The sequence below is a fragment of the Malus domestica genome, chromosome 07, assembly GCF_042453785.1.
Source record: "Malus domestica chromosome 07, GDT2T_hap1".
NCBI classification, from domain to species: Eukaryota; Viridiplantae; Streptophyta; class Magnoliopsida; order Rosales; family Rosaceae; genus Malus; species Malus domestica.
The window spans coordinates 3,433,124-3,446,148 of NC_091667.1; the positions used below are offsets into that span (position 1 = coordinate 3,433,124).

The 13,025-nt window shown below is 40.2% G+C and overlaps 3 protein-coding genes across 4 annotated transcripts; 2 read left to right on the forward strand and 1 right to left on the reverse strand.

The window, feature by feature from the left end:
- The first annotated feature begins 50 nt into the window (after positions 1-50).
- Positions 51-8,128, forward strand: LOC103409984 (putative disease resistance RPP13-like protein 1). 2 transcript variants are annotated; one of them, XM_070825165.1, is made up of 12 exons: positions 51-2,170; positions 2,550-4,427; positions 5,074-5,190; positions 5,298-5,434; positions 5,534-5,798; positions 5,900-6,217; positions 6,348-6,554; positions 6,636-6,723; positions 6,815-6,983; positions 7,177-7,284; positions 7,373-7,469; positions 7,594-8,128. In XM_070825165.1, exons 1-2 carry the CDS (start codon positions 196-198, stop codon positions 4,406-4,408), a joined length of 3,834 nt encoding a protein of 1,277 aa, XP_070681266.1. In that variant the 5' UTR covers positions 51-195; the 3' UTR covers positions 4,409-4,427; positions 5,074-5,190; positions 5,298-5,434; positions 5,534-5,798; positions 5,900-6,217; positions 6,348-6,554; positions 6,636-6,723; positions 6,815-6,983; positions 7,177-7,284; positions 7,373-7,469; positions 7,594-8,128. The 2 variants fall into 2 exon arrangements, with proteins under 2 accessions (XP_070681266.1, XP_070681265.1); XM_070825164.1 differs by having other exon boundaries at positions 5,534-5,795.
- On the forward strand, positions 5,361-6,925 carry LOC103420509 (uncharacterized). The gene is made up of 7 exons (XM_029104775.1): positions 5,361-5,434; positions 5,544-5,692; positions 5,862-6,036; positions 6,148-6,217; positions 6,358-6,554; positions 6,636-6,723; positions 6,815-6,925. The coding sequence occupies exons 1-7, from the start codon at positions 5,361-5,363 to the stop codon at positions 6,923-6,925; spliced, it is 864 nt and encodes a 287-aa protein (XP_028960608.1).
- A 1,065-nt stretch (positions 8,129-9,193) lies between the features above and the next one.
- LOC103420508 (probable anion transporter 5) lies at positions 9,194-12,973 on the reverse strand. The gene is made up of 2 exons (XM_008358569.4): positions 12,791-12,973; positions 9,194-11,201 (listed from the first exon to the last, which is right to left on the reverse strand). The coding sequence occupies exon 2, from the start codon at positions 10,963-10,965 to the stop codon at positions 9,637-9,639; it is 1,329 nt and encodes a 442-aa protein (XP_008356791.2). The 5' UTR covers positions 10,966-11,201; positions 12,791-12,973; the 3' UTR covers positions 9,194-9,636.
- Between the last annotated feature and the right edge of the window lie 52 nt (positions 12,974-13,025).

The window sequence follows — 13,025 nt, forward strand, 5'->3', positions numbered from 1 at the left end:
CCCACCGACACAATTTTTTACCCTCTACTTTTCCACTCACAAAACAATTATTGACGTGTGTGGTCCACTGAATTATTGACCAAGACAATATCTAGTCGTCCCGCTCACAAAAGTGAAGTTCATAAGAGTTTAAGCTTCAGTTTCCATCACAAAACTCTTCTCTCAGATTACTAGTTTCCAGAAAGAAAGAAGAAAATGGCAGGAGCTTTGATTGGAGAGGCTTTTCTCTCTGCTTCCATCCAGGTGATGTGCGATAAGATTGGTTCCGGCGAGTTCTTGGATCTGTTTCGGGGGAAAAAGCTTGATCGTTCGCTCATGGAGAAGCTGAAGCTGACGTTGTTGACCCTTCATGCAGTGGTCAATGATGCAGAGGAGAAGCAGATTGTCAACCCTGCTGTGGGAAGCTGGCTCGACGAGCTGAAACATGCTGTCTTTGATGCGGAGGATCTACTTGATGAGATCGATGCTGAAGCTTTGCGCTCCAAGGTGGAATCTGAATATCAAACTAAGAAAACCCAGGTGTGGAACTTCCTATCTACCTCTCTTAATCCTTTTTATCAAGGCATGAATGGTAGGATACAAGAGTTATTCCAAAGGTTAGAACACCTCGCAAAAAAAATTAAGCTCCTTGGTCTTATAGGAGGTGTTAAGGGGAAATATCCTCAAAGAACTCCCACAACTTTCTTCGTTGAGCATGAATTTTGTCCTTATGGTAGGGACGGAGATAAAGACAAGTTGAAAACAATGTTGCTATCTGATTATGCAAGTAGCAGCCACGTATCAGTAATCCCCATAGTGGGAATGGGCGGGGTTGGTAAGACAACCCTTGCTCAGGTCCTTTACAACGATGAAATAATAAAAGAGCATTTTGATGTTACTGCTTGGGCATGTGTTTCCGAAGATTTTGATGCTATGAGGGTAACTAAAACCCTTATTGAATCAATTAGCTCAAAACCTTGCAGTCTTCAAGATAGCTTGCTTCAAGTTGAACTAAGTGAACAAGTGAGGGGGAAAAAGTTCCTATTTGTGTTGGACGACCTTTGGAATGACAACTACAGTGATTGGGATCTTGTACGGGCTCCTTTTACTTATGGGGCGAGGGGAAGTAAGGTCATTGTAACAACGAGAAACGAAAGTGTTGCATCCCAAGTGCACACCGTGCCTATTCACTTCTTGAAACATCTGTCCAATGAAGATTGTTGGTTGTTACTCGCAAAACATGCATTTAGAAATGAAAATCCTAGTGTGCATCCAGACTTGGAAGAAATTGGTAAGCAAATTGCACGCAAGTGCAATGGTCTTCCTTTAGCTGCAAAAGCGCTTGGGGGTCTCTTAGGTTGTAATGTGGATTACGAGGAATGGAGTCACATATTGAACAGCAATCTTTGGGAGATATTGCACAATAAAGGTGTTCTTCCATCATTAAGATTGAGTTACCATTATCTCCCTATTTATTTGAAACAATGCTTTGCTTATTTCTCAATTTTCCCAAAGGACTGTGAATTTGAAAGGGAAAATATAATTCAACTTTGGATGGCACTGGGTTTAATTCCACAAGTTGAGAATGGTAAAGGATTGGAAGAGTTCGGCAAGAGAAACTTTGATGAACTATTGTCACGATCACTACTTCAAAGATCATTAACTGGGAAATCAAGTTTCACAATGCATGATCTCATTAACGACTTGGCAATGTCCGTGTCTGGAGAATTTTGTTTTAGGTTGGATGAGGGAAAGCCACATGATCCTAAACGAGTTCGACATTTGTCATATATGAGAGGAAGATTTGATACTGCTGCAAAGTTTAAGCCATTGGACGAAATTAAATGTTTGCGCACTTTATTTCCCATGTCTTTAAGACCATTAGACGAGTGGGATGAGAACTATGTAAGCATTAAGGTTCTAGAGGACTTGTTACCAGTACTAAAATGTTTAAGGGTGTTGTCACTGTCAGGATATAAAAATATCACTCAAATACCTGATAGCATTGGTAAACACTTGCACTTGCGCTACATTGATTTCTCTTACACTGCTGTTAAAACGTTGCCAAATACGATGTGTGATCTCTACAATCTGCAAACTCTATTATTGTTAGGTTGCTCGTCTCTTGTTGAATTGCCTGCAGACATGAGGAAATTGATTAATTTGCGTCATCTTGATATTAGTGGAACTGGTATAAGGCCCCGTTTGGGATTGAGGTGATTTTAAAAAAAGCCACTGTGAAAAAAAGCTGTGGGTCATTTTTGTGTTTGGTAAACTGAAAAAAAAAGGCTTATTTTGGAAGCTGCTGTGAGAATAAGCTGAAAATCAAAGGAAAAGCTGAAGCTGCTATTTGCTGCTTTGAAAAAAAGCCAGTTTTTTCAAAGCACACGGAGCTACAGTGCTCCTTTAATGAAAAGACACACTATCATCCTGTTTTTTTTTCCAAAAGCACTTTCACAAAAAAATTTACCAAACACTCTACCGGCTTTATTTCACAGCCGCTTATTCTCACAGCACAGCCGCTTATTCTCACAGCAGCTTTTTTTCAAAGCACAGCAATACCAAACCAGCCCTAAGAAAGATGCCGGTACAAATGGGTAGTTTAAAAAGTTTGAGAACATTGACTGTTTTTGTGTTGGGGAAATCTACTGGGTCAAGTGGCATTGGAGAATTGGGGCAATTGTCGCACCTTCGAGGAAAATTCTCTATCTTGAATCTGCAAAATGTTGTCAATCCTATAGATGCCTTGGGGGCCAATTTGAAGGATAAGAAAGATCTGAACGAAGTAGAGTTGGCATGGGGTCGTGAGGATGCATATGATTCCATCAAAGAGAGACGTGTACTTGAAAGTCTACAACCTTCAGTAAACCTGGCGAAGCTGACCATCGGATATTATGGTGGAACCATCTTTCCGGATTGGTTGGGAGACTCTTCCTTCTCCAACATACAAGTCATGCGTCTCACTGATTGTATTACTTGTTTGTGGTTGCCACCAGTTGGACGGTTACCCGCTCTCAAAAAGCTCTATATAGAAAGGATGAAATCTGTCATGAGTATTGGTGTTGAGTTCTACAGGGGTATTGGAGCTTCTTTAAGTCAGCCATTTCAATCTCTCAAGAAGCTAGAGTTCACAGAGATGCCGGAGTGGGAGGAATGGCTACCTTGTTCAGGCAGAGGTGAATCTCTAGACTTTCCTCGTCTTGAGGAGCTGAGTTTAGAGAATTGTCCGAAGCTGAGGGGGAACTTGCCCGATCATCTTCCTTGCTTGAGAAAACTTTCCGTGTCTGACTGTGGGGTTCTACATGAAGGGGCTACCAGAATACCGTGGTCTCTCATCGTTAACATGGAGTCCTTGCGACAGTCTCTTGAAGAACTGCGGATAGTTCGATGCCCTGGTCTCTCGTCGTTACCGGAGACGGAGTCGCTTTCTTCGCTTACCAAACTTGCCATTCAATTTTTTAGTCCCAAAGAATGCTTGCGGCCGCACTTCAGCAATTGTCTTCAAAGCTTGAGTCTCGTTAACTGCGCATCACTCTTGTCGTTCCCTAAAAATGGTCTACCCACTTCGTTGACATCTCTTACAATATACCATTGCAGGAGATTAGAATTCCTATCTCATGAGATGATGGCCAAATTGACATCCCTTCAAGATTTGAGATTGACGGACAGCTGTGATTCACTGAGGTCCTTCCCGCTGGGCGTTTTCCCCAAACTTTCAGTTCTTAATATAATGGCCAATAAAAATCTAGAATCCCTTTCGATTGGAGGAGGAGCTGAAGTTGAAAATCTCACTCATCTCAAGGAGCTCTGTATCGACTACTGTCGAAATCTGGTCTCTTTTCCCCACGGGGGATTGCACACTCCCAACCTGGCTGAATTTAGAGTCTGGGGATGCGAGAATTTGAAGTTATTGCCCGACCGAATACACACCCTCACAGCCCTTCAATTTTTGAATATAGATCTTGAAAATGTTGAGTCATTTGCAGAAGGGGGTTTGCCTCCCAACCTACAAACATTTCATATCGCACAGTGTGAGAAACTGAAGCCTTCAGTGGAGTACTGGGGTTTGCAACGAATTGTCTCCCTTCGAACAATTCGGATCTGTGGAAGCGAGAATGTGTTGGAGACGTTGCTCAAGGAACAGCTGCTCCCTACCACTCTTCACGCTCTCTATATCCACGGAATGAGAAGTCTGAAATCTTTGGAGGGAAAGGGACTTCAACACCTCACTTGTCTTCAAAAGCTCGGAATTAGCAGCTGTGATAGTCTCGAATTCCTGCCAAAAGAGGGTCTTCCGGCATCGCTCTCTTTCCTGAGTATCGAAAGGTGTTCTTCTCTGGAGAGGAGGTGTCAGGAGAAGACGGGAGAAGAGTGGATGAAGATAGCTCACATTCCTTGCATCAAGATAGACGACCAAGTCATCATTTGAGATCTCAAGTCAAAGTGAGGTACGCACATAGCACCATTTTCATTCCATAGCCAAGATTCAGACTCTGTAAAAAGTTTCTCTTCAATTATTTGCTGTCATTTATACTGTTTTAATCAATCAATCAATCAGTTATTAATTGTTTAATTCAACTACGCTACTCTTCCATCTCCCTTCCGTGTTTGTTCTCCCCTGTAAACCATGTATCGTGAAATTTCAAGATAATATCATCCGAGGGCAACTTGTGTTAGCTTACATTAATTACTAGTCGTCGAATCGTGCTCTGGCTTATCTGTCATGAATATGATTCTCCCACATGGGCGATGAGGTAACCCTGGATGATGTTTTTATTTCTTTCTCGTACTTATGTGATTTGATTGTGGTGGAATGCCTATCCAGCTCAAGATAACGAAAAGATCCCGATTGTCAAACTTGAACTTTCAAGGAATAAACTGGATTGACTAAAACTTTCACATTGCTATCTTTCCTTGTCAAATCATGTGTAAATTTTGTTCCCGCTTTCAGAGTTTGATTGCAATGATGAAGTAGGGGAAAATGTGAAGGCATCATTTAAGCTTATGTATTAGTCAAATGTTAACAGTGAAATTCAACTATGCTTTCAGGGCAAAATTATGTCACTAACATGTTTGTCGGCTTTGCTGATGCAGATAGCAAATTGTGCTGTAAAGATTGAATTACCTAAGTCCATTGCATCCATCAATTAGTTGTCTATGAATGGTTCTCCTGCAGTGTGACATGAATATGATTCTCCTTCAATTGGATAGGTAACCCCTGGAATGATGTTTTTCTCATATGCTGCTTTATTTTCAAAACAAGCAAAAATGCCTTTTCATCTTCCCTTCATGTTGCTGCCATCTTTGTGTGGTTGCAGATCTGTTTTGGTACATACACAGCTGTTGAAGTGAGAACGGGTGACGATGACCACAAAACTAAAATGAGAGCAAGTTTCTTTGGAGTGCTGCCCTCATGCTTGCGCTTGATGGAAGTTAGTACATTATGTTACAAGAGGTGGGTGGTTGCTGCACTACACATTTCACAGGAACGATATTTCTTATGTTGAACACTGAGATAACAAAAATTGAATTCCATTTTTTAATTGGAAACCAGTGTGAACCAGTGTTGGTTCACCAAGAAAACAAGGGAAGAAGAAATCTCTTGATGGAAGCAATGATATGAACTTGGATGCATCTCCAAAATCTGATGAGCAGGAAACTAAGAAAACGAAGCAGGAGGAGTTGATGGAAATTTATAATGGCAGCAGAGATGGTACTGCTGCTAAGAGAAATAAGAATGACAATGCCAAGGAAGTCAGAAAGCATCTTAAAGTCGAGGATTGAGACTCAAGAGGTTGATTTTGGCAGCAGAGATGGTGGTGCTGTTGATTTTAGTTTTTTCTTTGTGAATTCATATTGATATTGTTGTTGGTTGGTTTTAGTTCTGTTTAAGAGGGCTTATGGTCTTGAGTTTTTGCAGGCAATGTGTGTTGGTTCACGTAGCAAACGAGAGAAGGAGAACGCCCTTGATCAGAGCGAAGATGTGAAGTACTCGGATGTAGCAAAGCAGGACGAGTTGATGGGAACTTGGAATGCATCAGAGATGGTGGTGCTGCTGTGAATGAGAATGATGTCAAGGTCAAGGGCAAGGCTGCAAGAGGGTGTCGCAGGGTCAAGGAATGCCGCGTTGAGAGCAGAGAGATAGATATTGAGCTTCCCCTACCTCAGGGTACCATTAGCTGCTGAGGATATAGAAAATGCTCTCCAGTTTTTGAAGTTCTGTGAAACATTTAGCGAGGTAATTCTTACTTTTGTTCTATTATATATTTGATTAAATGTTTCTCTAATCTTGTTTTAATTGATTTTGTGCATCGCTTTACTGTGCTAAAATAATTCATATGGTTTACGCCAACTTTATTTTCTCTTAGATCTCTATAGCAAACAAGCACCAACTGCTCATGGTTCCAAGATTTGGAGAACCTGATCTCCGCATCCAGGGTCTCAAGGGTTGACCCCGTTATGAAGGAGTTGCCTTCTGAGTGTTTTAGTGAAGGCAGGGATGGATATGATGCCTTAAGCTTCTCCCAAAATCTTAGGCTTTTGAATTTCCTCTGTGATGGGGCTCTTAATGCAAAGTAAGTAGAAGATACATAGTATGCAGATTATAACTTTGTAGTTGTCTGCTTACTCCGTTACGAGTGATGAGTTCTTTTCAGTCCCTTGTCCAGGACGCTGAGGGGATGGATTGAGGAGCAAAATAAAAGAGTTGTCCAATGTAAAGGGTTTGCTCTAGCAAAGAATAAGGTCATATGACAAGAAGGAAATCTTTGAGGCAAGCATCTTTCGGAGCCAACATGGAGTTCTGTTTTTAACTAAATCGATCATATATGTGCAGGAGAGAGATCTCCAAGCAAAGTCGCTGGAGGAGATGGCTAAGAGAACCACTGCAGATAATGGCAGTGCTGTCCCAATTTCAGAGTTGGACTCCATTGTTTCATTACTCTGACGTAAGGCTGCTCGAGCTCACACGGAGGTGGTCGATGCTATGGCCATGATACCGGAAAGTAAGTTCCCATTTCTAACATCTTTATCCTTTCAATTACCCTATTCGCTTTCTGTAATTGATGTTAAAACTATTGTTAATACTTAACACTTGAGATGTTTTTCCATTTGGTTGAAATGCTTTCCATGTTTTGGTTCTTCATGAAAATCTGGTTAAACATGCTTGTGCCAAAATTGTTTTGACTTATTTTATAGGCGATGGAATATGTGAGGCTGTTAGAATACAGCCTTATCTTGTCGATGCTGATGGACATTGCTTTTGGAAACTGAAAGGCGATTTTGGTGAAGATATATTGCTTCAAGGTTAGTTTCAACTGTTCTAAACACAATGAGTTGATTTCCAGTTTTTGAGTTATTTCGATGTAATAATTTTTTTCCAAGTATTTTACAGATTTGGGAACCTGGGATGGAACTCCATCTGGTGAACAACGGTCCGTCTGCAGTGCTAAAGAGCCAATAGACAAATACCGCTCTTCCCCGGCTCTAAAGTAAGCAGACATACTTGTTTTACATTGTTAATAACAATGTTCTGATATCGACAGTTCCCCTCCCTGCCAATCCCATTTTTTATGAACTGGTTGTTGATGCATCAACTGTTTGCTTGGCTTGCAGGGAAAAACAGGCCAAGAGGGAGCGAAGGCATTCCAAATACTTGCAGCTTTCCCAAACTTCTTCGGAAAGCAATAATAAAAATGCGCAGGTTTCCCAGACTCCTGATAGCAATGGCAAAAAGGGGCAGGTTTCCCAAGCTCCTGAATGCAATCGAGAGAACATGGAGCTCGGTCCTGAGGTGAATTAAACTTTTTTAGCCCAGAAGACATTAAATTCCTTTTCTTTTTCGTAAATACATAGGAAGGGGTATACATGTGCGAGAAAATATGTATACATACAACTATACGAGTTGGCTGCCCAGGTTTCTGTATGCATTCCTACATGGGAAAGCTGTTTCCCAGTTCGGATTTCGCTCTCTACAAATCTGAAGGGGCGGCGGTCTTGAGAAACCGGCACAGCTGCCTCCGAGCAGAAAGAATTGAGAAGAGTGGTCCTGATATATTGGGATGAGCTTTGTCATAGTTATTTCTTAACAGCTTATGAAATTTTCATGTATCTTCATCTCTTGATATATGCTCCCAGTTCAACCTTCAAACTATTGCGAAGTACCCTGGGTTTGGTCTTTATGTGTTCGTTTGAGATTGCTTTTGTAGGAGTCATTTTTTTGTTCATAAGCATTTTCTAAAACTGCTTTTATTAGAGCTTTGGACTTGGTGGGGAGTGATATAAGAAGAGCTAAAAGTGTTTTCTAACAACTAAACACTTTTTGACTGCGTTGGGTAGGAAAGGTTGTTAGATGCTTCTTTAGAAAGCATCATTGGATTTTTTTAACAAAAATTTCATGCTTCTTAAACTTTCCAAAGTGCTAATGAAAGCACTATTTTCAGTTTATGATTCGGGTCAAATATTGTTTGTATTGTGGTGTGGTTGTACATTGAATTTTGATTCCGCAAATACGATCATCCTCAAAATTTATTCAAACCAATAAATATATATAGTAGCTTCCTTGGCAATTTCTGATACCAATGATCTTCAACGGTACGTAGCACTAAGTAATACCAAAAATGAATGTGAGATTAATAATGAAAGATCTAATGGTTATGAAAATCAAATCTAATGGTTAAAACACATGTAGCATTGAATGTTGCGTGGATTATATTAAGATGCAACTAAAGACTATTTCACGTACCGAACGGTGGGGGTCTATGTAGAAGATGCAAAAGAACATCTCACTTTAGTTGGAGAATGTAAAATACTCGAACTTATGACGATGAGCCTCTCACCTTATTGCTAATTGATTTTGGAATTAAAACGCCACCAGGCACTTCAAAAAGTCATCATGCACTCCAAATTTATAAAAAATGTGCATGATGACATATTTGGAGTGCCAATACCAAAAATGAATGTGAGATTAATAACGAAAGATCTAATAGTTATGAAAATAAAATCTAACGGTTAAAACACATGTAGCATTGAATGCTGCATAGATTTTATTAAGATGCAACTAAAGACTATTTCACGTACCTAACGGTGGGGGTCTATGTAGAAGATGCAAAAGAACATCTCACTTTTGTTGGAGAATGTAAAATACTCGAACTTATGATGATGAGCCTCTCACCCGATTGCTAATTGATTTTGGAATTAAAACACCACCCGGCACTTCAAAAAGTCATCCTGCACTCCAAATTTATAAAATTTGAACAAATACATGGTGGTGGTATGGAGATGAAATCAAATTGAACAAATACATTGAAAAAACAGAGAATGTAAAAATTTGAAGACATGTACTCGACCCCAGAGTAGACTGACCACTTCATCTTGTATATGGGTTATTAATTTCACCTAACCTTCCTTCATATGGTGGAAGCAATCAGTGAGCTTAACAGTTGAACTCATAGTAATCTATCTCCAATATGACCAGCTATCGCTTTGCTACCAATCTTTTATCTTAAGTTCATACGCTGTCCCAAGGCAACAATCATATGCTACAGTACCTTGTCAGGAATGATCACCGAACTACGAACAATTATATATCAAGAATCCGCGTGCACATCTATCGATGAGCTACGAGCAGGAGGTATGCATGGAAAAAACCCTACCTCGTCAGTCAAAAATTCTCTCCCCAGTTGAGAACAGCAAAAATACTAACGAACTAAAAATGCAGAGCAAACCCGGGATGAAGAACACCAATCTCCAGCTCTCTGGACTTGAAAGACTCGAATCAACACTTCTAGCGGCTTCAAGAAGTTTGCCGGTCAGATCAACTCCAATAATGCCAGCTAACGTACCAGCAGTGTTAGAAACTCCCATCACAATGCCTGCATATCTCGGGGCAATATCCATGTGATTCACCGCGAAACCAGCTCTCCCAAGCGCCAAGAAACCCAGAGCCACAGAAGAGCAGAGGACAGCTCCACCAGATGTTCTGAAAATGGGAATTGCTATCAGTGCAAGAGAAGCAACTATGAACCCTATGGTGTTCAAGAGCTTCCGCGTTCTGGTCACAGACAAGATTCTCTTTGTGACCAAGTGATCAGCAACCACCCCACCTATATTTGAGAAAATAAACATGTTGAGATACGGCAACATCTTAGAAGAACCCATTTCCTGAAGGCTAAGCTGGAGCCCCAATTCAAAGTATGTCGGCAGCCAGTTCATTAACACATATAAAGCGTAGTGGAATGTGAAATTATTAACCACGATTGCCCAAACTGGCAAACTGAGTAAAATTTTCTTCCATGGGATTTTCGCACTTCTGATGGAACTTCCTCCATTCTCTAGTTTCAGCTTTTCACTTCCGTTGATTGGCAACACTGATTCCCCAAAACCAGCAGCTGTGGCTTTTGGATGTTCTGAGCGAGGTGGGTCACTGGCATACTTGAACCAAAGCAAAGACCACATGGCACCTAGTGCTGCCTCGACAAGAAAGACAGCCTGCGGACCTCTATACTTTACAAGGCTTGGAAGAAAAAGCATTCCTGCAGCTGCACCTAGATACATACCAGAAGTCGTAAGAGAAACCGATCTGGATCTTTCATGCGGTGGAACCCACTGTGCTAAAACTGTGTGAATTGAGGGGAATATAAACCCTTGTGCAACACCAACAAGCAACCGAGCAACCACCATGACAAAGACTCGATTGGGGTCCAAAGGAACCAATGCACAAGTTGCTGACCATAATACAAAGGAAAGGAGAAGGACCTTCCTTCCTCCAATTTTCTGGGCTGCCCAGCCTCCAGGCACCTGTGAACAAGCATATCCATAATAGAATGTAGAAAGAATTGTGCCTTTACTTGCTTGATTCACCCCAACAGCATCAGCAGCAAAAGTGTATGCAATTGAAAACCCGACACGTTCTATATAGCAAACAGATGTGCAGATGAAGGTCAATATGACGACTAAATAACGCTTTGGAAATTTCATCGTCCCCATACCTCACCTTTTCTGACATTAACAAGTACTTAACATTGCCAAAATTGCCTTCAGAAGCTTTTCATATTTTCTTTAGAAGAGTCAACCTTGTCAATGTTATCAACTGTAGCTATTATGTCTCCTATCTTTAAGTGAGCTGACTTTTAACAGCTCACATTTCTATAAAAGTGGTTCAGAAGAGGAAAGCAGCAACTTCACTAGTATCACAAATCAATGCTTAGATATGTTGATGTAATCTGCAGGAGGAAAAAGTGGTTTATAAGACGAAAGCAACAGTTCAGCAACAAACAACATAGCATACATAAAAAACATAAAAACCTTTACTGTACAAGGGCTTCCAAGTTCCAAGAAAGTGAAGCTAGGCGATCAACTACTTGTTAGTCAAAATTTCAACAGAGCCCTCTTCATTTTTTATGGCATTTCCCAAATATTATAGAAACAGCCACTTCTGCTAGTTCCATAATATATGCATGGATTCAAACCCAAGGGATTCTTTTATTGTTCGGTGACCAATTTTTGTATAAAAAGAAACATCAATGAATCAACAGCCATTGCACTGAGAAATGTATTCGTTTACAGCCAAGGACACAAACCCCAGCAAAATGGGCAATACATATACTTTAGTGCTTTGGTTTACTTCTGTATTGCCGCCATATGTTAATTCCCAACTCTAATATATTGTAATGCTATGTTTAATAACTGATTGGACTCTTTGTTTTTTCCTTTATTGGTTAAGACTCTTTGTTTTCTTATCTACTTAGCAAGTTTTACTATAAAAACATGAATTTCCTTAAATAATAGATAGGGTAATCAAGGGTGGAAACTGAAGGCCTAAACTGCCTGGCAGTTGAAGCAATTCGGGACCCAATACAATTTAGTTGCAGATTCTAAAACATATCTAATAAAATTGTTAAGAGTGAAACAATACAGAGTCAGATATCTACACAAACTTAATGTGCTTAGTCAATGAAAAAAGCAAGAAAAATGTCGAGAAAACCAACTTTAGGTTCCAAAATCAAAATCCTCAAACCCCTAAAAACAAAAACAAAAAAAATAAAAAATAGAAACGCAGAATCTTAAGAACCTGAAGAAGATCGGAAGGACGTTGACAAAAAAGAGTTTGGAAGGGCAGATCATATTCCAAAGTGAAACTTTCCCGAAGCTGAAGTTGAAGACAAATCCTAGTTTGGTCTGAAAACTCCTGAAAAGCTCTAAATTGAAAATCCAAAGAATTATCTTCGGGGTTCTTTCGTTCTCCCATTTAGGTCTACATTTTCTACGGGCGATCAAACCCATTGGCCACTAAAAAGAACGAAAATTCTACGACGAGCGGGTTTTATTAAGGAGAAGAGATAAGGGGCTAAAAGGATCCATTAGATTGAACTGAGCTGTGCAGGTTAAAATGAAACCAGGTCAACTGAAACGCATAAATCCAGAAGAAATCCAACATTTTCCAAGCATTTCACAGTGCCCCAACCCAGATTCAAAAACTCTCTGTGTATTTCTACATCTTCAACTATATAATCAAGTACAACAACACAATGTCCATTCAAAATAATAAATCATACAAAGATCAATTGAAAACAAAAGGTCCACTTGATAATCACAAAGCCACAGCACAGAAATAAGACAACAATTGAATCCATTAATCCGATTAATTTAGAAAATTAACTGAATCCCTAATTCCTAAATCCCGAAATTTAGATTCAGAAAAATAAAATTGAAATTAGATGAAGAGAAGTAGGGGGTGGTGAGGTCAGCGGTTCGGTGGAGTATTGAAATCTGAAGAAGTAGAAGAAGGAGGTCGAGGAGGACGAGAACTTACAGTTAGAGAGCACAGGAGAGGAGAGGAGAGGAGAGAAGGGTGGAAACGCGGCGCCTGGATCCGTGGAGCGGCGGAAGCACTGCACTGTCGCTGCTGGGGAGATAAATTGGAAATTTGGACTCTTATGAGTATTTTTTATTCTTTGGTTTTGTTTTTGGGTATGAAGATTATGTGTGCTTGCGTAATTTTTTACCGTAATTCGGAGTATCCTTTATAGTTGTATTTTAACTGTTAA